Source organism: Oryctolagus cuniculus, chromosome 15, assembly GCF_964237555.1.
Source record: "Oryctolagus cuniculus chromosome 15, mOryCun1.1, whole genome shotgun sequence".
Classification (NCBI taxonomy): Eukaryota; Metazoa; Chordata; class Mammalia; order Lagomorpha; family Leporidae; genus Oryctolagus; species Oryctolagus cuniculus.
In genome coordinates, this window is record NC_091446.1 from 15,943,606 (window position 1) to 15,967,078 (window position 23,473).

At 51.1% G+C, this 23,473-nt stretch overlaps 1 protein-coding gene and 1 pseudogene across 9 annotated transcripts in view; both read left to right on the plus strand.

Annotated features, from left to right (window-relative positions):
- AFAP1L2 (actin filament associated protein 1 like 2) overlaps positions 1-23,473 on the plus strand; it is a 113,644-nt gene that overhangs the window by 46,696 nt on the left and 43,475 nt on the right. For all 9 annotated transcript variants that reach the window (XR_011382248.1, XM_051823656.2, XM_070057184.1 and 6 more), the window contains one exon: positions 22,797-22,925. Coding sequence is in view for 6 of the 9 variants with exons in the window: in XM_051823656.2 (XP_051679616.2) it covers positions 22,797-22,925 (129 nt within the window). In the remaining 3 variants the exon portion in view is untranslated. Of the gene's footprint in view, positions 1-22,796; positions 22,926-23,473 lie in introns of those variants that run through there.
- Positions 12,277-13,070, plus strand: LOC138845297 (transformer-2 protein homolog beta pseudogene; annotated as a pseudogene).

Consider the following 23,473-nt stretch of genomic DNA (forward strand, 5'->3'; position numbering starts at 1 on the left):
TCTCTGTGTTCTGTTCAGGTCTCTGCTGATTGGATGAGGCCCCATCACGTTAGGGAGGGCCATGTGCTTTGCTCAGGCTGCTGAGTCCGGTGCTGACGTCACCCAGAATCATCCCCACAGACACACCCAGAATGTCGTCCGACCAAAATCCAGGGTGCCCCATGGCTCAGCCACGTTGATGCACAAAATTAACCCTCACTCTCTGGCAAGTGTTCCTTTTTTACTGTGCTTACGTGAGATGGCAGTGAAGGTCTACTTGGTGGACGCAAGATCGGAGAGGCCAAGGCAGAAATCCCAAAAAGGAGCTCATGCAATGGGGTGTTTGCTGCATCCTCTGGGTTTCCAGCGGCCTCCTGCCCTCCTGTCCTGACCACGTCCGTCAGTGAAAGCAAAGGAGGGGAGCTCTGTCAGCAGGGTACAGGGGCTGCCAGTAGATGGCTTGTCTGAGAACTCTTCCTGGGAGCCAGAGGAAGGTTCTGATCCAAAGCTCCCTTGTCAGTCAGCCTGTACCTTCCCGTTAACAGATGCGGCTCCCCGGGCACCCAACTCTGCTGAGCCTCCTGGCTGTGCCTGCTGCACGGTGCACGTAACGTTGATTCATTTCCAGATGGTTGGAGCGCACAGCACCCGGGGTATTGGTCTGTGAGTGCTCGGGGGCCCCTTTCCTGTCACTTTTCATTTCCCAGTTGCTGTGTTGAGGGGTCCAAGCCATGTTTACACATGGGGCTCACAAGCTATATTTGAATGGTGATTTTTTTTTATTAGTTAACTTTATTGGAAGTCATTTAGTCTTTTTTTCCTTTTTTTGACACGCAGAGTGGACAGTGAGAGAGACAGAGAAAGGTCTTCCTTTGCCGTTGGTTCACCCTCCAATGGCCGCTGCAGCCGGCGCGCTGCAGCCGGCGCACCATGCTGATCCGAAGCCAGGAGCCAGGTGCTTCTCCTGGTCTCCCATGGGGTGCAGGGCCCAAGCACTTGGGCCATCCTCCACTGCCTTCCCAGGCCACAGTAGAGAGCTGGCCTGGAAGAGGGGCAACCGGGACAGAATCCGGCGCCCCGACCGGGACTAGAAGCCAGTGTGCTGGCGCCGCAGGTGGAGGATTAGCCTATTGAGCTGCGGCGCCGGCTGTCTTTTAGTTTTTTTAAAACCAGAATTAATCTTAAACCCCTTAATGACTTGATATGTGTTAGAATCAGGCCACCCGTGCTTAACAAATATTATACTAGCAAAATAATTGCTGTGCAGGATTTGCTAGAAAATCTATCCAGTGTTTGATGCAGCGTCACACACCAGGAGCCTTCGTAACAGTGGTCCCAGGCCTGTTGTAATGTATTTCCTGAGTCTTTGACCATTTTCTTTTACTGTTCTCAGAGGATATGATTTGGTCACTGGGAACTGGTAGTAACAAGTACCGTTGAAATGGACCAGTAAGATTCTCTTGTATTTATATGCAAATCTCAGCAAACACTCTTCCCTTAGATCTGCCTTCTCTCCTGGCTCTATTTTCAAATGACTACATGTATTTTTTAAGTTTTACTACTCTTACATGAAAGGAGAAATTATATGGGTGGCAGCTGGGGTGGTGGGGGAAGCTTGACAGAGGTATTTGAATTCAGATCTGGATTTACTGGCTCTGTGACTTAAACGAGTTAGTTAACCTCTCTGAGTCAGTTTCATCATCTCAGGGGTGATTACACAAACTGTAGGTTTGCTGGAAGAGCTTGGTGGATAACCTTTGTCAGTGGCTTGGCTGGCTTTATTATTAATAAAAGCAACTTCCCTTTTTGGGTTGTATTCTTTCTCTCTGGTTTACTGTTAATAGCATTTCGTATTATTTGACTATAATAATATTTCTATAGAAAAATCATCCATCATACACTTTATTGATCCTTGTTGCTGAATTTAGATTGTGGCCTTTTTGCTTTCGCTTTTGCCAAATTGCATTCAGAAAATGGAAGGCCAAAAAGGCTCCCCCGTTACCCTAGGTTTTTTGAAACTTAGCTTCCTTTCTAAATGGGCAGCTCCTCAACAGAGTTTGAGGTTCAGAGCTAGGACTGTTCTGGGGCTGCTGAGCCCTCAGTCCTGATGCTTGTCCTGTAGAAATCTGGGTTGAGGTTTGAGACAGACACAATTTTAGCATTTAAGGACTTGAAAGCACTTAGAAAGTAGCTATTGTTGAGAGAAACTTAACACTGTGCAAATAGCCCACATGAGAGAATGGAAACTAACTGAGGGTGACCGAGGAGCTGATTGAAGACTGATTCTGAGATATCCCTGGCTGTGAGAGGGTCCCCAGGTGAGTAGCACCTTATTCAAGGGTAAGAAATAAAGGAAATGCTGCCGCCGTATAGGCACACAGAATCACAACATTCATTCTTAGGGTGTCAAGGAACACGTACATGCACATTAGAAGTAGGCAAATAGGGAATCGCCTGTTTGCACTGCTTAGCCCGTCCCCCGGCAGAGAATAGGTGCTCTGTGCATCTTTCTATAAACTACTGGGTGTGCAGTTGCCACCTGAGATACACCTGCTGAAACCATGTGGAGCACTTACTATGGGCTGTGATGAGACTGGGGCAGGGACTTCAGGCACATCTTGGGGTGCTGCTGAGGCCTGGTTTCAAGGTCAAGGGGACACTAGTTTAGGGAGGGTGTAGGGGTGTGGGGTGTTATCGTGGAGGACGTGCTTAGGCCAGACACAAAGCGACTAAAGACAACTTCAGGGCGCTCGAAGTTGGAGGCCACAAAGTTGGAGAAATTGGAGCAGGGGAAGGAGTGAGACGGGGAGATAAGGAGCTGAGGAGTCGCCTTGAGATTGGCCAGAGAGGGAAAGGGAGATCTGAATGAGGAGCCAAATGCAAGCTTGAAATGTTCCCGAGGAATGAAACCCACTGGAGGAGGCCGAAGTCAGGCATCAGCAGTTGCTTTTGACAAATTTTGGCTGCAACATTAAACAAAAACAGCGACCTAGCTGAAAACTCAGTGATACCTTTATGTTGTTTATAGAACAGGGCTTCGAGGCTGAACTTGGGCTATTTCTGTGATGAATAGCTGGCTCTTGTCCATGTCCACAGAGCGACTGCACGAGTAACCCAATCTTTTTCATGTGGGTCGCGCAGTTTCCCTGGGGAGGGAGCTGTCCCTTTCCAGCGCCTTCTCACCTTGGCAAATGATGGCGGTGCTTTTGAGAGGCCTACGTATTGTTGTCCTCGGAGGGATGATGTTTGTCATGCTTTCAGAGTGCTCCACGGCTGTGATAGGGGTTTTAGACGAAGGCTGTCCAGTAGAAATAGAATGGAGAACACATAGGAATTTTAAGTCACATTTAAAGTTTTTTAAACTTTGCGAAACAGGTGAGAGTAATTTTTAAAGGATGTCTTTGCTTAACTCAGTACATCCGAGATACCATCGCTTCAACATGTAACCAGATTAACAAATGGTTTATTTTACCTTCCTTTTAATCTTTTTGGCAATGAGGCTTCAAAATCCCATCTTTACCCTGCCCCACAGTACTTTGTAGTTCATTATAGCCACGTCGCCCATCTCCAGGCTCCCCGTGTGGTGAGTGTACAAAGTATCGGACAGTTCCATCATAGACAGTGGTTGGTCACCAGCTAGCACCACTGAGGCCAGGTTCACTGGAGGAGGGCCCTGTGGGGCTCCCCTGCTCACAGCCTGTGAATTTCTTGGGCCTTGTGGCTTTGCATTAACCCATTAAAAGCCGCGGTGGATTCACTGTCTTCCACAGAACTTTTTAAAAAGTGGGGAAATTAAAAGTCAAGTTTGAGGGGCCAGCGCTGTGGCGCAGTGGGTTAAAGCCCCAGTCTGCAGTGCCAGCATCCCAAATGGGCTCTGGTTTGAGTCTAGGATGCTCCTCTTCTGATCCAGCTCTCTGCTATGGCCTGGGATAGCAGTAGAAGATGGTCCATCACCTTGGGCCCTTGCACCCACATGGAGGCCTGGAGGAAGCTCCTGGCTCCTGGCTTTGGATCAGCTCAGCTCTGGCCATTGCAGTCATTTGGGGAGCGAACCAGCGGAATGGAAGACTTCTCTCTTTCTTTCTCTGTCACTCTTTCAAATAAATAAAATAGTTCTTTAAAAAAAAAAGTCAAGTTTGACCCAGAAGAAGGAAAAAGATCCCAGGACTCCCCCATAGGTCCACAGTCCCATCTCAATTCCCATATCCCCAAACTTGGAGAGCCGGAAGTTTCCTTATGACGTTGGCACAAACTGCTTTGGAAACAAAACCTGCCCTGAAATGATGTAAGGTGATTTCTAATCTGTTTGTCCTGCTTAGTGTAAATATTTGTGTATTTTCCTGTAGAAATATCAGTGCATTGTATTCCTGGATGTTTGCCAAGACACTTGCTGGGGCAATGTGCACCATGTTATTTTCTTTTTTTTAAAATATATTTATTTATTTGAAAGTCAGAGTTACAGAGAGGCAGAGGCAGAGAGAGAGAGGGAGAGAGGGAGGTCTTCCATCTGCTGGTTCACTCCCCAGATGACTGCAATGACCGGAGCTGCACCGATCCAAAGCCAGGAGCCAGGTGCTTTTTCTGGATCTCTTATGTGGGTGCAGGTGCCCAAGCACTCGGACCATCTTCTACTGCTTTCCCAAGCCGTAGCAGAGAGCTGGATCGGAAGTGGAGCAGCCAGGACTCGAACTGGTGCCCATGTGGGATGCCAGCACTGCAGGCGGCAGTTTCACCCACTACACCACAGTGTTGGCCTCGACCACGTTGCTTTTCTAAACCTGAACTATGCTGAATTTCAAACACTGATGGTCTTTGGGTTTCTAAAAAGGATCATGAACCTATAGTTCTATTTTTCAAACTTTAATTGTGACTGTGGTAAGAAATATATTTTACATTGTAGAGCAGGACACACACACACACACACACACACACGTGAAAGAGCTAATTCCCTTACTAGATGCTATGTATTCTGGTACTGTGTACTACATTTTTTTTTTTTGACAGGCAGAGTTAGACAGAGAGAGACAGATAGAAAGGTCTTCCTTTTTCCATTGGTTCACCCACCAAATAGCTGCCACAGCCGGCGCGCTGCACCGATCCGAAGCCAGGAGCCAGGTGCTTCCTCCTGGTCTCCCATGTGGGTGCGGGGCCCAAGCACTTGGGACATCCTCCACTGCCTTTCCCAGGCCACAGCAGAGAGCTGGACTGGAAGAGGAGCAACTGGGACAGAATCTGGTGCCCTGACTGGGACTAGAACCCAGGGTGCCAGCGCCGCAGGTGGAGGATTAGCCTAGTGAGCCGCAGCACCGGCCTGTGTACTACATTTTTAAAACAGACATTATTTTTTAGAGAAGTTTTAGGTTCATGGCAAAATTGAGAAGAGATTATATTTTGGACATGTCCCACTGAAGTGTCGTGCCCAGAGTTTGCACAGCACTGCTGAGGGTCCTGTGCTGGGACCAGGGAGTGTCGCAGGCACATGAGTAGTGATCAGAGGAAAGAGGCAGTAGCCTTCTGGTTTGGAGCACCCACCGCTGGGCCTGTGTCTCTGCTCTCCTGTGACAGCTGCGGCCTTGGAAACCATGCAGCGCATCAGAGATAGTTACCTGGCCCTGTAGACCTGTGTCTGTGCTTTTTAAAGGGAGCGGGAAATGGCAATTATTAGGCCATTTTGAAAACTTGGGGTTTGCCCTCTGAAGGGGGTGGTTTTCATGGCGCCGCCGTTTGGTCAGCTTGCACTTGTATATTGACAAGCGACAAGGACATTTCAGTGATTAGTAGCTAGCAGCCAGCCTGTATGAGAAGTGGAACTTACTGGTTCATGTAGTTGTCAAGTTCAAAGTGAACCTCAGGCGTGCTGGGTCTGGGAACCCTCACTGTGTGGTCAGATCTCTCCCTGCGGCTGTCAGCTTTGCTGTCTTCTCAGAGCGGAGGGGGGCTCTCCTGTAGCGCCCAGTGCACACCCTATGGCTTGCAATCTAGTGGGAAGGAAGAGCTGTTTTTCCCCAAGGACCAACTGGCAAATCGCAGAGAGCATCCTCAGGCCTGAAGGATGGCCAGGCCTCAGTTACGTCCATTTCCCATGGCTAACGTGAGGTCAGGCGATGGAACCATAGGGAGTAGCTCCTCTTATCACCCAAAGAGGGGAACAAATGCTAAGTAGACTAATTCTGACTCCTTCAAGCCTGCTGGGGAGACTGTTGCAAGTTGTTGGGGTTCCTATCAAGGGACTCGATGCAGGCTGTCTGCCTGGTTACCCGTGCTTGTGGGGCAGTGTCTACACCAGACTGCCTGCATCATTAAAAACTGCTTCTTCATGTGGGCTCTGCTGCTCCTCCACACTTCCCAGGGGCAAGGAACATTTTATGCAAACCTTGTCCGGTGCGCTCCTGTGACCCGACAGTCACACTCTGTCTGTTCCATCAGCTGGTTCACCCTCTGAGTGCTGGCCCATGGCACTGTGGGGGCTCAAGTGTGGAGGTTTTGGGATGTGATCTTGCCACAGCTGTTGTACTCCAGGAGCCAAGAGTTGGACTTGCCACTTCCACTGTTTCTTTGTCCCAGCCCCATGCATAGTGACAGTGAACCTGACTGTCTCACCCTCCCTGGAGGAGAGAAGAGCATCTGTCAGTCTCCCCTTTCCTGGGATGCTGTCCTCCGCTTCTCCCTTTGGGCCTTCCCCTTCTCTGTCTGTGCCTTATTCCCAAAGCTGGCGGGAGCTTGAGTTTTGTCCTCACTCTCGTCTGCCCACCTGTGCTCTGCCCCCTATTCCAGGCCTTGATGACATCATATCCCAGGCTCCTGATGGTCTTTCTTCCTGGATCTTTCCCCACAGTTTGCTTTCTTTGGAGTATTTTTGAATTCTACTCTCTGTACAGTCTACTTAGTAAGCAAATCTTTACCAATGTCAAGCAGATTCAGATTAATGGGAAAGAAAACCTGTAGGCATGGGACCAGAAAGACTTGTTGGTTTTCAGCTCTGATGTTCGCTGTGTGACCCTGGTGGAACCGTGGGACTTCCTTTGCTTTCAAATCTGGGGAGGATCGTGCCTGGCTCACTTGATGAACTAGAATTGTATATGCAGACTGCCTGGCCCAGACTCCAAGGATAGAACAGTGGCCATGGTAATTCATTCTCAGTTTGCAAACAAGGAAACCTGCTGAATGTTGCTTACAGAAAACGCTGTGGCCATGCTGACTGTGTAGTGTAGGAGAATAGCTCGTTTAGGCATGCCTGAACCCCAGTGCTGAAATGATGCCATCGGGAATCTGCAGGCTCTGCTCCTGGGACAGTCTAACAGCTCGGGAGCCATGCAGAAGGAGATCCCAGTTCCAGAGAGAGTCCTAAGGCTGGTGCTTGTTGGCTTGGCCCTGGTCAGGGGGTCCGTCCCCAAGCCAGTCACTATGACTGGGGAAATGACATGCTCTAATTGGCTAAGTCCAAGGTCATGTGACTGCCCAAGGAATCTGGGAAAGTGGTGTCCTGGTTGCATCTAAGTTACCAATATTGATAGTGGAGAAAGGAGTTGTCCCAAAGGAAATCGGCTGCAAATAAGGGTGACTGGGTGCTGGGACACGGGAGACACAAGTGCCCACTGCACATGCTCAAGGGTGGTGCTTCTGTAGCAACATTGTTAATAGTGCAGTGCTCTTTTTCTTTTTTAAATATTTATTTATTTGAAAGGCAGAATGAAAGAGAAAGAGATCTTCCATCCTGGTTCACTCCCCAAATGTCTACAACAGCTAGATCTGGGCCCGGCTGAAACTAGGAGCCTGGAACTCCATCTGGGTCCCCCATGTGGCTGCCAGGGACCCAAGTGCTTGAGCCATCATTTGCTTCTGCTACTTTCCAGGGTGCATTAGCAGGTAGTTGGATCAGAAGTGGAGTAACCAGGACTCGAACTGGGCACTCTGATATGGGAAGGGGGCGTCTCAAGTGACTGCTCTACCCACTGCACCACAGTGCCCACCACAGTGTTATGCTCCTTGTCCAAAGGACCACTGCCAGTGGTGGCTGTCGAGGTGGTCAAGGCAAGCAGGTGGACAGAAGGATGGAGAAGCAGAAGGACCTGCTAGCTACTTGCAGAGAGAGAAGGAGAGGTGGAGTAGGGGGAGATCTTCTGTCCACTGAATCACTCCCCAGATAGGGTTGGGCCAGGCCAAAATCAGGAGCCAGGAACTTCTTCCAGGTTTCCCACATGAGTGTAGGGGCCCAAGCACTCGGGCCCCACCCTCTGCTACTTTGCCAGGTGCATTAGCAGGGAGCTGGATTGGAAGTGGAGCAGTTGGGTCTTGAACCAGCACCCACATGGGATGCTGCTGTCACAGGTGGAGCCTTCTGCTATGCCACAGTGCTGGCCCCTCTGGTGTTGATTTTAACTGCTGACCCTGGCTGAGTAGGAAGTTGTAAAGACCTTTGTGTGTTCGTGCTCAGCAGTGTGTGTCCTTAGCAGGTGGATCCCCAGATCCCCACTCCCACTGTCCTCATGCCCTCTGCCGGGACAGTTTAGTAGTCCTGCAAAATCACAGGAATGTCTACAACTGCCTTTTAAAAACTGTCCTACTGAAATTATAGTGTGTGTGTGTATTTAAGGCATTGGGAGTTTTTCATATCCATCTTACAGAAGGAATCGGCTTTGTTTAGCAGCTAACATTTAACTTAGCATAAGCACTTCATGGGGCTCATTTGTGATATTCACATCAATTCCATGAAGTAGGGACTAGAAACTGAGGTTAATTAAGCTCCACAGGGCCACACAGCATTCATTATATGGTGAAGTCAACAGTCAACCCAGACTTGGCACTAAGATTTATATGAATGAATCCAGAACCTCACACTGGTGGGAGGGGGAAGACAGGCAGGAGCTGCTCCAGGTCGCAGCGGCCCCCAGGGTCCTGGCCGAAGAGGAGGTCTTTGTCTGCAGCTCAGCTTCCTTGAAGCTCCTGCAGACACCATGGCAGGCTGGGGGCGGGGCAGGCTGCTGGCCGGATGCAAGGTCAGGGTGGTGGTTGGTTGAGATTTTGCAGCTGATTTTGACCTCCTTGGAGGCAGTCTGGAGGCGCTTCATCACTTTGCTCAACACTGGAAAGGAGCCGTGAGCCTGCGTGTGGTGCTGCGCCTTCCAGTGCGTCACCTTCTCCTCTGACGCAAGGAACAAGCGAACAGGGACAAACCCAGACGCACAGCCCCAGCTCAAAGCACAGTAGCCGCTGGCGCTTCTTTCTGTCCGGGTAATGAACCCAGCGCTGTGGTGTGGAGGAATGGGGGAGCGTGTAGAGAAAGAGTGAGGGTGAAGACCCACTTGGGACTTCTGGGGTTCCAGTCCTGGATAATTTGCCTTTTTTTTATTTTTTTGGACAGGCAGAGTGGACAGTGAGAGAGAGACAGAGAGAAAGGTCTTCCTTTTTCCGTTGGTTCACCCTCCAGTGGCTGCCGCGGCCAGCACGCTGCGGCCGGCGCATCGCGCTGATCCAAAGCCAGAAGCCAGGTGCTTCTCCTGGTCTCCCATGGGGTGCAGGGCTCAAGGACTTGGGCCATCCTCCACTGCACTCCCTGGCCACAGCAGAGAGCTGGCCTGGAAGAGGGGCAACCGGGACAGAATCCGGCTCCCCGACCGGGACTAGAACCTGGTGTGCCGGTGCCGCAGGTGGAGGATTAGCCTAGTGAGCCACGGCACCAGCTGATAATTTGCTTTTGATCCAGATTCCTGCTAGTGGAAGGGGAGAAGTGAGTGATGGCTCAGGTGCGGGGATCCCTGCCACTTACGGGTTCATCTGGCCTGAGTTTCTGGCCCAGCCTAGGCTGTTGCAAGCATTTGGAAATGTTCTCTCTCTGTCTCCTGCCTCTCAAATAAAATAAATTAATACAGTTTTGAAAAGAAGGCATGCACAATGTCCCATACCCCTTCCACCAAGAGATCACCCCTATCATCATTTCCAATCTGTGTTTTCCATCCAACACAGTGTTTCCTAAACTTGCACAGTGAACTTGAGTGACCCCCCAACAGCGACGGAAGCAGCTAGTGCCATTTGTGTGACTCCCCGACTTCTGTGCCTCCCACCCGCAGAACCGGCCCCCGCTGCTTCTGAACCAGGCCACTCTGCTGGCAGATTGCATCAAAGGGATGTCCCGGCTGGGCTGGGGCACAAAGGCCGCCAGGGCCCCGAAGCCTCTCTGGCTGCTGGAACCTGGAGTGTTTGGGGCCTGTTCTCGTGTGGCCCCTGACCCGCTGCTGTGCCCTGGGAGCCGGGCTCCTCTAGCTCTGGGTTCCCTCAGTCTCTGATCGCTGGGGGAGCAGCATTCTCCATGCTGTTACTGCTTGTGCTTATGAGAAAGGTCTCTGCTGGAGTGCCATCCAGGGTGAGCGTGCTCTCTCGCTCTCTTCTCACTCACACACACACACACACACACACACTCACACACACATACACCCCCATCAGCAGCCAGGGGCTGCCTGCAGGTGCTGTCCCAGGGGTGTTAACTGACCCAGACTGGGACTGGAATTGTGGCCAGGAACTAGCAAGCTGCTTACCCAGCTGGTTGGACTGGCCAGTCTGGACCCTCTTAGTAGGAGACACATTCATGAGGTCACACATCTTGTGTGTATACACATTTCTGTCTGTATCTGGAAGCATTATATTCAGCAGGTGTTTTCTAAGTACTGCCTTTTTTTTTTTAAGGTTTTATTTATTTATCTGAGAGAGAGAGTTACAGACACAGAGAGGGAGAGCCGGAGAGAGAGGTCTTCAATCCACTGGTTCACTCCCCAAATGGCGTCAACGGCCAAAGCTGGGCCAATCTGAAGCCAGGAGCTTCTTCTGGGTCTCCCACACAGGTGCAGGGGCCCAAGCACTTGGGCCATTTTCCATAGCTTTCCTAGTCCATGAGCAGAGAGCTGGATCAGAAGAGGAACAGCTGGGACACAAACTGGCACCCATATGGGATGCCGGCGCCTCAAGCAGAGGCTTAGCCTACTATGCAACAGTGCCAGCCCCTGAGAACTGCCTTTGAACAAAGCGAGGCAAACCAAACCAGAAGACGTGGTCCATCACCACCCAGAGCTTTCGGTTTTATTGAGGAGCAGTGGAGACAGGTGAACTGCCTGGTCAGTGGCTTCTGGGCAGCCCCAGGCAGAGCAGAGGTGGCCCAGGAGGGCCGGGGGCCTTTCCTGCCTCCTCAGGCTTCATTTGCAGCCTTCAGTAGTTACTGGGTGCATTTCCAAAAGGCGGGATCTGAAGGGCTCTGCTTCCAGCTGGCTCCTTAGCCGGGCTTGGAATGCTGCTCTTGGGGAGGGTTCTTCCATTGCCGAAGTCAGCAGTGAGCAGCTCGAGTTGTTTTTCCAGGAGTACAGGCTGCAGCAAGGCCTCTGCCTCCTACCCTCGCTCGCACAGCGTAGGGCAGCGTGCATGGGGAGAGTGTTTGAAGTGATGAGACCCAAAGATAGGTGAGAAAAAGCAGATCTTGCAAAAAATGATGGCGAGATGACCCCAAAATGGCAGATTCAGCAGGGAGCTCACGGTGTTAGGAAATAAAGCCCAAGCCTTCTCCGCCTGCTCGGAGATGGAGAGGGAGAAAACCTGGAGTGTTTATGCCGGAGACACTTATTTACATTCCTGGCTCAGTCTCCGGGGGTCAAGGCAGGCAGCAACCGAGTGGTCTGTGGGTCTTTTCGTTGTTGGTTGTCAGCGGTGAGGGCTTCTACTTGTTTCAGGGGGACAAAGAACTGAGTTTGGTGATATGGAAATACACAGGGGTGCTTCACAACATTCGTGAAAAATGGAATCGAGCAAGTTTATATGGTTGCAAAAAAATGAAATCCACACTACAAGAGATCTTTTCAAAGTTTATGGAAGGTTGAAACACAGCAAGGAGTGACAGCAGCCAGGAATCATGAGTGTCGAAGAAGGAGAATGTGGAAGTCATCATTTGACAAGTTTTATAAATGAGTATTGGAAGCTCAGGAACAGGTGAAGCTGAAATTTGAAAAAAAAAAAGAATGCATGCTAATTATCAGACCAGAATCCCACTTGTAGAATACTGAGCGATTCGTGTGCAGTGGGGAAGATGAAAGAAGTCAGAATTTGAAATGGAAGCATGAAGAAAAGAAATAAAAATAAAGTTAAGCTGAGAAGTCATCTGGAATCAAAGAAAGCACTACGCTAAGAATCCCATTCTGCTTCCAGAAGTGGAAGTGCTCACGGACTGGGGAAACCTGCAAGGCATGGCACAGCCCTGCAAGGTCTCGCTCCAAGGAAGATTCCAGGAGTTCCAGATCAGAGTCCAGGCCCAGATCTGCATCTAGGTCTAGATTCAGAAGAAGCTCTTGAGGACATTGTACAAGGTCACGGTCTCAGTCCCGTTCCCATAGCCGATCCCGCAGCAGGTGTCAGAGTCGAGATTATCGCGGACGGCATAGCCACAGTCCTTCTCCCATGTCTACTCGCAGGTGCCATGTTGGGAATTGGGCAAATCCTGACCCCAGCTGTTGCCTGGGAGTATTTGATTGAGGTTGTGCACCACAGGAAGAGATCTAAGACGTTTTCTCTAAGTATGGTCCCATTGCTGATGTGTCTGTGACCAGTAGTCCAGGCATTCACGAGGATTTGCCTTTGTTTCTTTTGAAAGTGTAGATGATGCTAAGGAAGCTAAAGAGTGTGCCGATGGAATGAAGCTTGACGGGCGTAGAATCAGAGTGGATTTCTCTATAACAAAAAGGTCATGTACTGCAGCACCAGGGATTTACAACATAGGCAACATAGGGCAGTTCACGCCATCGGGATTACTGCGACAGAGGGTATGACTGCTGTAGCAGGTCGCATAGAGAAGGTGGCGGAGGCGGCGGCGGATGGAGAGCTGCCTGAGACAGAGATCAGACTTACAGACAGTGGGTACCTTCTCCTTACCATAGTCGTGGAGGGTACAGATCACGTCCCAGATCACAATCCTACTCACCTCATTGCTATTAAAGCGTGAAGTTGAACACTCTGAAACCAGCCCTGGAGCTGGGATGGTGTCTGGGGACAATATTTTTTATTGTCCCCTGTTTAAAAAATGAACAGTGCCTGGTGATGTTAGGTGACTTTTACGCCTTTTATGATTACTTTTGGTGGAGTTGAAATGCTGTTTTCATTCTGCATTTGTGTGGTTTGGTGCTTTGTTCAAAGTTAAGTGTTTTCAGAGAAGTATATTTTACATATGTTTTTTTACAGTCTAAATTTTGACTGCTGAGAAGTTTCTATTGTATAAAACTTCATTTAAAAGGTTTTTCTGCTGAACCCAAGGTATTCTGAAGATCAAAGCCTATGTGTAAAATGCTACCAAATGGCAAAAAGCAACAATAAACAATTTGTTTTTTTTTTTTTTTAAAAAGTTTATGGAAATTGGGGCCGGTGCTGTGGTGTAGTGGGTAAAGCCGCTGCCTGCCATTGCTGGCATCCCAGATGGGCACCTGTTGGAGTTCTGGCTGCTCCACTTCCAATCTAGCTCTCTGCTATGGCCTGGGAAAGCAGTGGAAGATGGCCCAAGTCGTTGGGCCCCTGCATCCATGTGGGAGGACCCAGAGGAAGCTCCTGGCTTCGGACTGGCACAGCTCTCGCTGTTACGGCCAATTGGGGATTGAACCAGCAGGTGGAAGACCTCTCTTTCTTTCTCTCTCTCTTCTCTCTCTCTCTCTCCCTCCCTCCCTCCCTCCCTCCCTCCCTCCCTCCCTCCCTCCCTCCTTCTCTCTCCTTCTCTCTCTCTTTCCTTCTCTGTCTGTGTAACTCTGACTTTCAAATTAATAAATAAACCTTTTTAAAAAGTTTATGGAGAATGCTGAGCCGGCGCCGTGGCTCAATAGGCTAATCCTCCACCTTGCGGCGCCGGCACACCGGGTTCTAGTCCTGGTCGGGGCGCCGGATTCTGTCCCGGTTGCCCCTCTTCCAGGCCAGCTCTCTGCTATGGCCAGGGAGTGCAGTGGAGGATGGCCCAGGTGCTTGGGCCCTGCACCCCATGGGAGACCAGGAAAAGCACCTGGATCCTGGCTCCTGCCATCGGATCAGCGCGGTGCGCCGGCTGCAGCGGCGGCCATTGGAGGGTGAACCAACGGCAAAGGAAGACCTTTCTCTCTCTGTCTCTCTCTCTCACTGTCCACTCTGCCTATCAAAAAAAAAAAAAGTTTATGGAGAATGCATATTATATTAAAATTATCATTCATGGATTTCAAGTTTTTGCACTGAAATAATGTCATCTTTTTAAAATATTTATTTGAAAGGCAGAGTAAGAGAGAGAGGGGTAAAGAGAGAGGTCTACCACCTGCTGATTCACTCCCCATGCGGCTACATCGGCCAGAGCTTCATCTGGATCCCCTGCATTGGGCCCTCCTCCACTGCTTTCCCAAGAGCATTAGCAGGGAGCTGGATCAGAAGTGGAGCAGCTGGAATCCAAACCTGTGTACATATGAGGGACCAGCACCGTAGGCTGTAGCTTTACCTGACCCCAGCATAATCTCATTTTTTAATTCCATTCTTGAACTTCTTGAAGTATCCACATGTGGACATCTTGATCCTTCTATAACCTTCTATACTGTCCAGAAGGGAAGCGACATAAGGGGGAGGAAATAGTTTCAAGTGCATCCGACTTCATGGAGCAGGCACGAGTCTAGAAAGTTCTATATGAAAATCAGAATTGAGTCATAGAGCAATGCTATGGAAGTTTGCATGTTTTAAGAAACTGAATATTTTTATAAAGTAAAATGGACTTTTCATAAAGCAGATTGTCACTTCTTTGTTTAAATCAGCAGTTCTTGCCCTTTGCCATACCTTAAAATCGCCTGGGATGCTTTTAAACTCCCTGATGCCTAGAGCAGACTCCTCAGCTGATTGCAGTGGGCAGCAGGGCCGAGAATCACTGATTTACCCTCGTGTGCGGTTCCCCAGTGGCCGTACATGTCCTTCAAAGGGAGCGTCAGGTGCCTTCCAGGGCAGGATAGGCTGGCGCTGGGACAAAGATCCAGCTGTGTCCACACGGCGGTGCCCAGTGGAGAGCTATGCGAACATAGCCCGCATCTCTGGGGTGGAATGCTACCCAGAGGAACACACTTCTCATCTATGCAGCCCGTGTGCGTCTCACGTGCCTTATGCTAAGCGAAAGGTGCCAGGTGCTGGGAACTATGTGCTTTGCTGTGCTCGGGGCATGGAGAAGGAGTGGCCTGGTAAAGGCCACAGAGAGACTTTTTCTAGGTGAAGGAAATGTTCTATTTCTTTCTTTTTTTTTATTTAAAGATTTATTTATTTATTTATTTGAAAGAGTTACACAGAGAAGGACAGGCAGAGAGAGAGGTCTTCCATCCTCCGGTTCACTCCCCAAATGGCTGCAATGGCCGGAGATGCGCCATTCCTAAGTCAGGAGCTTCCTTCAGGTTTCCCATGCAGGTGCAGGGGCCCAAGGACTTGGGGCATCTTCTACCACTTTCCCAGGCCATAGCAGAGAGCTGGATCGGAAGTGGAGCAGCCAGGACTCGAACCAGAGCCCATATGGGATGCCAGTACTGTAGGTAGCAGCTTACCCACTACGCCACAGCGCCTACCTCTGAAATGTTCTATTTCTTGGTGATGGTAGTGGATACCACAGCTGAGTGTCAAAACCTATAGAACTATAGGGTCCAAATAGAGCATTTTACTGTCTGTAAATTGTAAGATCCCAATTGAAAAAAAAAAAAACAAAAACCTCTCACCAGCAGTGAATGGCTAATTAGAACGTGGCATAGTCTTATATTGGACTTTTATTTGGTGATAGGAAGGAACAAAATACCGATGGACACAACAACGTGGCTGTGCCTTGAGAACATTATGCTGAGTGAAAGGAGCCAGACACAGGTCACCTACTCCATGCCTGCAGCTGTCGGAAATGCAAGGCCATGGAGATGGGCAGCAGATGGGGGGTTGCCTGGGGCTGGAAGAGGAGGGACTGGGGAGGACTGCCTACTAACTTTGCATTTGAGGGCATACAAAGCATTCTGGAATGGATAGTGGTGATGAGTGTACACCCCTGCGAATGTCCTTTGCACCCCTGAATTGCAAACTTTAAAATAATAAATGTTCTGTGTGTATTTTATCACCGTAGGAGGAAAAACCCCGCTTCTTCTCAACTTGCTGGGTACACAGTAGGTCCCTGGTAGAGGCTGACTCGGTGTTTGGCACGTCTGCGGAAAGAGGCGTTTGGTCTGTGTGTCCCTTCTTGGTGGAGTGGAGGGTGTGTGTTCCAGAGCCCCACTGTGCACTTGAGGCGTCTCTCTAACTGGGAGGTGTCTGTGGGCATTTCTGCCCCTGCGTTGCATCTGAGTGATGCTTCTGCTGGTCACAGAGGCTCTTGCAAGCTTCCTGCCTTTGGTTGGTCCTGCCGTTGGGTTCATGAGGATAGCAGGCTCAGTGGCTCCGTCTTGGGCGCTGTTGGGGGCTGGGGGAGGCTGCATGTCTTTCTACATAAAGAACAGGTCTGGTCAGTTTGATGTTAGGAAAAAGAATCACGCTCAATCATGGGTCTTCAGCAAAGGCAGCTGAATAAATAAAGATGCGCACATGAACCAGCGGGGGGGGGGGGGCATGAAGAGCGGCTTTTTCGGCGACTTGGGAAGACATTTATGGTTGGGAACCCAGTGACCAAAAGGCAGGACGGCCGCAAGATGAGAAAAGCCGAGGGGCGGGGTGGGGGGGTAGGGGTCATCTGGAGACAGAGCTTCGCCACGGCCCAGGGCGATGAATCGGGCAGTTGACCCGTCCAGCTCTGCGTGGGCCTTGGAAGTCCGGAACAAGACTCTTATTGATAATTTGTCAGACCCTGAGCAGACAACTCTGAACTTCAACAGAGTCGGGATGCAAAGCCTGCACAAGGGCCTACAGTTTCCAGGCTGAACAACACGCTTATTTTCCCCTCCCTCCACTGGAAGATGAGGAAGAGACCAAAATGAAAAGTGTGGGGGCCAGAGGGAGAGAGGGAACTGGGATAAGTGCATTCCAGAGCCCCAGTGGAATAGCCACATCCACCCCTCCAGGCCCTCAGGGTTGAAAAATGTCACTGGGGTTGGCGCAAATGGGGACCTTGCCTTTGTCAATTGTTGTTTCCAAGAGCCTGCAGCTGGACCCTGAAAGAGTGTAGGAGAATCACTGGTGGCCCCCAGTCTGCATAGCGCCTCATCGAGCACCCAGACCTGCCAAGCCTGACCCTTACAGGGGTCTCCAGACGTGACCTTGACACTGAGACCCGGGAACACTTGGCTTTGACTGTGGAATCCGGGGAGGGAGAAGCTGGCAAGGGAGCCGAGTGCCGCTGGTCATGAGTGGCTATGCAGAGATGGAACCTGGCGGGCCCTGTAGAATGATGCAGAGCCCGAGAGGGAGGGGTGTGACGTCCTGAGCTTTCGACGTGCTCTGGTCCTGCATTTGTTCAAGCCTGGGACTTACCTCCTCCTAAAGCAGCAGCTCAAGAGGAGCTGGAATTATTCCTTGTCCTCAGCAAGGGTACCCACATACCGCTCTCCCCCACTGTCTGCCTGGCCCGTCAGTTCCCTGATGGCAGGGACCACCGCTGCCTGGTTCACCACGGTGTCCCCAGACCTGCACGATGGCACTCTGCATCTCACAGTCACCAATGTCTTCTCTCACCGTCCGTATTTCCAATTGAGAGATCAGCAGGTCCTCTTGGCTCTGCTGTCCGAGTCTTGAGCGCCATCCTCGTCCATATCTCTCCCTGCAGACCAGGACCCAGAGAGACCGTGACTCAGATAAACCTCCCTGGCTCCCAGGACTGCAGCCAGCAATGGCAGGAGGCAAGTCCTTCGAACTTGGACATGCTTGGGTTTAATCTCCACTGTCCCTGCACACTGGGGACGGAGCTGCGTTTGGTTGTAATTCGGCATCAGGCACCTGTTCCCACAGCTGTGTGCTCACGTGCAGGGTGGTTATGAGAGCTGGAGATGTGGGGGCCTTGCTAGCTGATGGGATGACCCCCAGGCACTGCGATTAGGTCACACCCTCAGCATTCTCATCTGTGCTAATGCGGGCATCCATCAGGCTCCTGCCACCTCCCCTTCTCTCCCTGTAGCTTGTTCAAAGGGCAGCCTTGCATGGCTGTGGCCACTGCAACACCTGGAGGCCTTGCAGGATGTGACAGTAGCTCCTGAGCAAAGCCAAGAAACCCCTCGAGACCTGCTTCACCCAATTCTGCAGTTCCAGCATCAGAGCCACCCCACCCCATGCACCAGGTCCCCTGATCCACAGCCACCCATGGTCTCTCATGTGTGCCACCTGTGCCTTCTGAACATCTCCCTCCCTCCCTCCCTCCTAAAATGCCACCCCCCCATTTCCTGGTGAGCTCCTGTGCATCCTCAATGACCAACTCACCAGTTCCCCTCCCTGATGACTGCCAAGTGTGCCCCCCCCCCCTTGCTTGGTGCCCTGGGGTCTTGGAGACCTCCTGGAGCTCCTTCTGTTCTCAGCCTGTGTGGTCACTGGACCCCAGGGACAGCAGAGGACACCTCTTGGGTCACCTTTGTCTCCCCAGAACCAGGCACATGCCTTCTACCCTTTGGCCTGGTACAGTTTTGCTCACGTGAAACAAAACCAAGGCTGTTTTCCAGGAATCGGGCAGCTTTTGGGAATCGCTAAGGATGTGAGAGGCACTTTCAGTTTTCCTGCTCTTCTTGTTGCTGCTGTTGGTTCCCTGGGTCAGCAGGAGGTCAGGGAGGATGCAGCAGAGACCCCCGCTGCCCTGCCTATGAGGCCCTTCTTCCCTTGCCCACCTAGGCCCGGTTCAAGGCCCTGTGTGGTTTTTCTCCTGTTTCTCCTGTGTTCTCCTGGTTCACCACTTTAAACTCACTGCCTTTTAGCCTCTTTCCTGCAGCCGACAGGAAACTCATGAGTCACTGTTAAGACCAAACAAAATTCAGCCCAAGGCCTCTCAGCCTGGGGACCACGTCTGCCTCTTTCTTTTACATCCTCCTCTGGGCGGGCATCCGTGGACTACGGCCACTTGCTTGCTGCCTCAGGAGCAGGAATTGTTTGCCTGCAGACTGGCAGGGCTGGAGTCCTGGCCCTCCTGGCCTTTCTTTTTTTTCTCTCGCTCTCTTTTTTTTAACTTTTATTTAATAAATATAAATTCAAAAGTACAACTTTTGGATTATAGCAGCTTTTCCCCCCATAACCTCCCTCCCACCTGCAACCATCCCATCTTCTATTCCCTCTCCCATCCCATTCTTCATCAAGATTCATTTTCAATGATCTTTCTATACAGAACATCAACTTGGTATATACTAAGTAAAGATCTCAACAGTTTGCACCCACACAGATACACAAAGTATAAAGTACTTAATTCTCAGTACAACACATTAAGGACAGAGGTCCTACATGGGGAGTAAGAGCACAGTGACTCCAGTTGTTGATTTAACAATTCACACTCTTATTTATGACGTCAGTAATCACCCAAGGCTCTTGTCATGAGCTGCCAAGGCTATGGAAGTCTCTTGAATTCACAAACTCTGACCTTATCTAAACAAGGCCATAATCAAAGTGGAAGTTCTCTTCTCCCTTCAGAGAAAGTTACCTCCTTCTTTGATGGCCCCTTCTTTCCGCTGGGATCTCACAGAGATCTTTCATTTAGGTCATTTTTTTTGCCACAGTGTCTTGGCTTTCCATGCCTGAGAAACTCTCATGGACTTTTTAGCCAGATCCTAATGCCTTACAGGCTGATTCTGAGGCCAGAGTGCTGTTTAGGACATCTGCCATTCTATGAGTCTGCTGTGTATCCCACTTCCCATGTTGGATGGTTCTCTCCTTTTTAATTCTATCAGTTATTATTAGCAGACACTAGTCTTGTTTATGACTTTGATACTTAATCCTATCTTTATGATCAATTATTAACTTAAAGTGATCACTTTGACTAGTGAGATGGCATTGGTACATGCCACCTTAATGGGATTGATTTGGAATCCCCTGGCACATTTCTGGCTCTACCATTACCTCCTGACCTTCTTTCTCTCTGCTGTCATCTCTCTTAATCAGGTTCCCCCGTCTCTGTCCTGTCTCCAGTTCTGCTTTGGTGCCGCTCTGCCATCCAGGCCTAACAGCACACGATGAGTGTTGGCACTTATGCAGAAAGAGGCGTTTGGTCTGTGTCTCCCTTCTTGGTAGAGTGGCCTTGGCCCCAGGGAGCCTGTCTGGTCTTAGCGGGGCACTGGGCTCAGGCTGAGGTCCCAGCTGCAGAGCTCTGCTGGGTCAGGTGGCCATGTGGTCCCTGTGGCCCCTCTTGGGGCAAGCATTACACCACTGGGAAGACTTCTGCTCTGCCCTGTGCACCGGCATGCCCAGTGCCCTCTGCTTCCCTCCGCTCTGGTCACTCATGAATTTGCCCCATGAGATGGAGTGGCCGGCCATGTCAGGGGCACAAGGGAGGGCACTGAGCAAAGGGGTACAGGTGTCCATCAAAGTGTCTGTCTCCCTGGCCATTGATATGACTGTGGTAATGGTGGCCCGTGCAAACTGACACAAAGAAGTCACAAGAAACATAGGAGCCATCAGGACTCCAGAGGGTGGGCAAGCCACTGGGGTCCAAGTTTGAGGACAGCAGAGCCTATCTACATTGTAAACTTTTTTTTTTTGACAGGCAGAGTGGACAGTGAGAGAGAGAGACAGAGAGAAAGGTCTTCCTTTGCCGTTGGTTCACCCTCCAATGGCCGCCGCGGCTGGCGCACCGCGCTGATCTGAAGGCAGGAGCCAGGTACTTATCCTGGTCTCCCATGGGGTGCAGGGCCCAAGAACTTTGGCCATCCTCCACTGCACTCCCGGGCCACAGCAGAGAGCTGGCCTGGAAGAGGGGCAACAGGGACAGAATCCAGCACCCCGACTGGGACTAGAACCCGGTGTGCCGGCGCCACTAGGCAGAGGATTAGCCTATTGAGCCGTGGCACCGGCCTACATTGTAAACTTTTAAGAGCTGGCTTCATCTGGGGAAGAATGGTTTGCATCCTCAGTGTTGTTTCCAGAACGTGTAAACTTGAAAAGTGGGGAGAGGTCCTTTTCTGTTTCAATATTTCTTTTTTATTTGTAGGAAGGCAGAGTGACAAAGAGGAAGAGACTGAGATTTCCATCCACTGGTTCACTCTCCAAATGGCTGCAGTGGCCGGAACTGGGCTAGGCTGGAGCCAGGAGCCCAGAACTCTATCTGGGTCTCCCATGTGGGTGCAGGGGCCTAAGCATTTGAGCCATTATCTGCTGCTTTCCCAGGTGCATTAGCAGGGGGCTGGATCGGAAGTGGAGCAGCCCTGGTGCCACAGTGCCACCTTGGGAGAGCCTTTCCAAAGGGCCCATCTGTTCTATGTTCTGGCGAGACAGCACCCGCCAGATACCTGGATTTCCTCTTCAGCCCTGACCCAGGCCAGTTACTGATTTTCTTTCTCATGGGCTGGCCATCAAGTGCTTTGTGCACAACGTAAGTGGGTGTATTTGGTTTGCTTTCATTCATTCTGTTAGCCAGTAACTATTTATTGGACATTTGCTGGCCCTGGAAGTGTGAGTAGACGCAGAGCCTATCCTTGGAACTGTGGCTAAATAGTGGCACAGGCAGCTTCAGTGGGGCACCGTCAGAGCTGGGGGAGGGGCTGTCAATTTCTTATTGCTGTCACAAATTATCAAACGCGATGACGTCAGACAGCATAGGCTCCCTCATTTACAGTTCTGGAGATCAGACTCTAACGGGGGGCCCACCTGGAGGCTCCGAGGGCGAATCTCACCCTTGCCTCTTCCAGCTCCTAGGGGTCGCCTGTGGATGCCCTGGCTACCGATTCCCTCCTCCGTGCACAGAGACCTCATGGCAGCTTCTCTCCTGTCTGTGACTCTCAGCCTTTGGTCTCCCTCTAGGAGGGCTCTTTGCGCTGGGCTCAGGGACTCATCCAGGATAATCCTTTTTAATTTAATCCCACCTGTGAAGCCCCCTTTTGCCATGGAAAGTGCACTGTTACAAGTTTGGGGAATTAGAACATGGACATGTCTCGGGGGGCCACTGTTTAGTCTACCGCAGGGGCCAGTGCTGGCCACAAGGGAATATCTGATAGAGGAGGCCTGGCTATGCCAGAGGTGCAGGCTGGGGCCTGAGGGATGCGTGGATTCGGCACGGAGAAGGCGCAGGTGTGTGAAGGCTGGAGGAGAGGTTTGTGGGGCTGGTGCAGAGAATGACCTGTGTGGCTGCTGCAGGGGACAAAGTTTTTTTTTTCAAGGGCTTTGGCAGCCAGGAGGGGTGTGTCTGGGGAGCCAGGGGCGGTGTTTAACCCTGGGCGTCCCATGAACACATTCATGCTTTAGAAGCCATAGGAACAAACCATGACTGGGCTTGGAATCACAGACTCACGATGGAAGCAGCTTTGCAAAGTGTGTGGCCCAAAGAACCCAAGAAGGTTAAGTGCGTCCCAGAGTCTCCCAGAGAGAAACCAGGTGGGACTCGGCTGATCCTAACCACAGCCCAGGAGCAGGGCTCAGCAGCCCGCAAGGCACTTTGGAGCCAAGAGCCCAGTGAGGACAGATATCAGCAATGGGAGAGAGACCGCTGGAGGTGCGGCTGCCCTGGCCAAACTCTCCCCTCCGGCAAAGGCAGGCCTGCAGCTGTAGCTGAGGTTGTGCATTTCGGGGCTCGGGGCCTGTTCCTCTCTCCCTGTGCCGCTGGCACTCGGGAGGCCGTCGTGTGGCCTTAGACAGGACCTTGCCCTTGGGAGGCTGCAGGTCCGGAGGTGGAGGTGGCCTGGGCCTCTGCGGAGAAGGCAGCCACTGTAAAGGTTTCTGTCTCCTGCCTGTAGCCCTGGAGCAACTGCTGACGGAGCTGGACGACTTCCTGAAGATTCTGGACCAGGAGAACCTGAGCAGCACAGCCCTGGTGAGGAAGAGCTGCCTGGCCGAGCTCCTCCGGCTCTACACGAAGAGCAGCAGTGAGTGCGGGCCCCGGGGCCGAGGGAGGGAGGCTGTGCGTGTCACCTGCGGCTGAGTCGCTGAGAGCCACTCACTGGTGGCTCAGGCGACAGACACTGGTTGTCCCGCACTTGTGCAAGTGGGACGTTCTGGATCCAGGAGTCGGCAGGGCTGGTCCCTCTGGGCTTGCTGGTGGCCGTCTTTTCTGGCGCCCTCACAGTGGTTGAAAGTAGGGAAGGGATAAGTCACGGTCGTCACGTTGGCTGGCGCTTCCTGGGTACACATGTGCTGACTTGTCTCACTTCGAGACACGCCCACTAGCTTGGTGCTGTTGTTCCAGAGGAAGACACTGAGGCCTGGAGACTTTAAATAACTTGCCCAGTATTGTCCAACCCAAGGGAAGGCAGGAGAGCATAATTATAGGACTTGAGAAATCACAGGACCCTGAGTTCACACTTTTTCTCTTCTTTATTGTGGCAGAGTCAACATATAATAAAGTGCGTGGATGCTAAAGACTCAATTCAGTGAGTTTTGATGATGGTATACACGCACGTGTTTACCTTCCAGA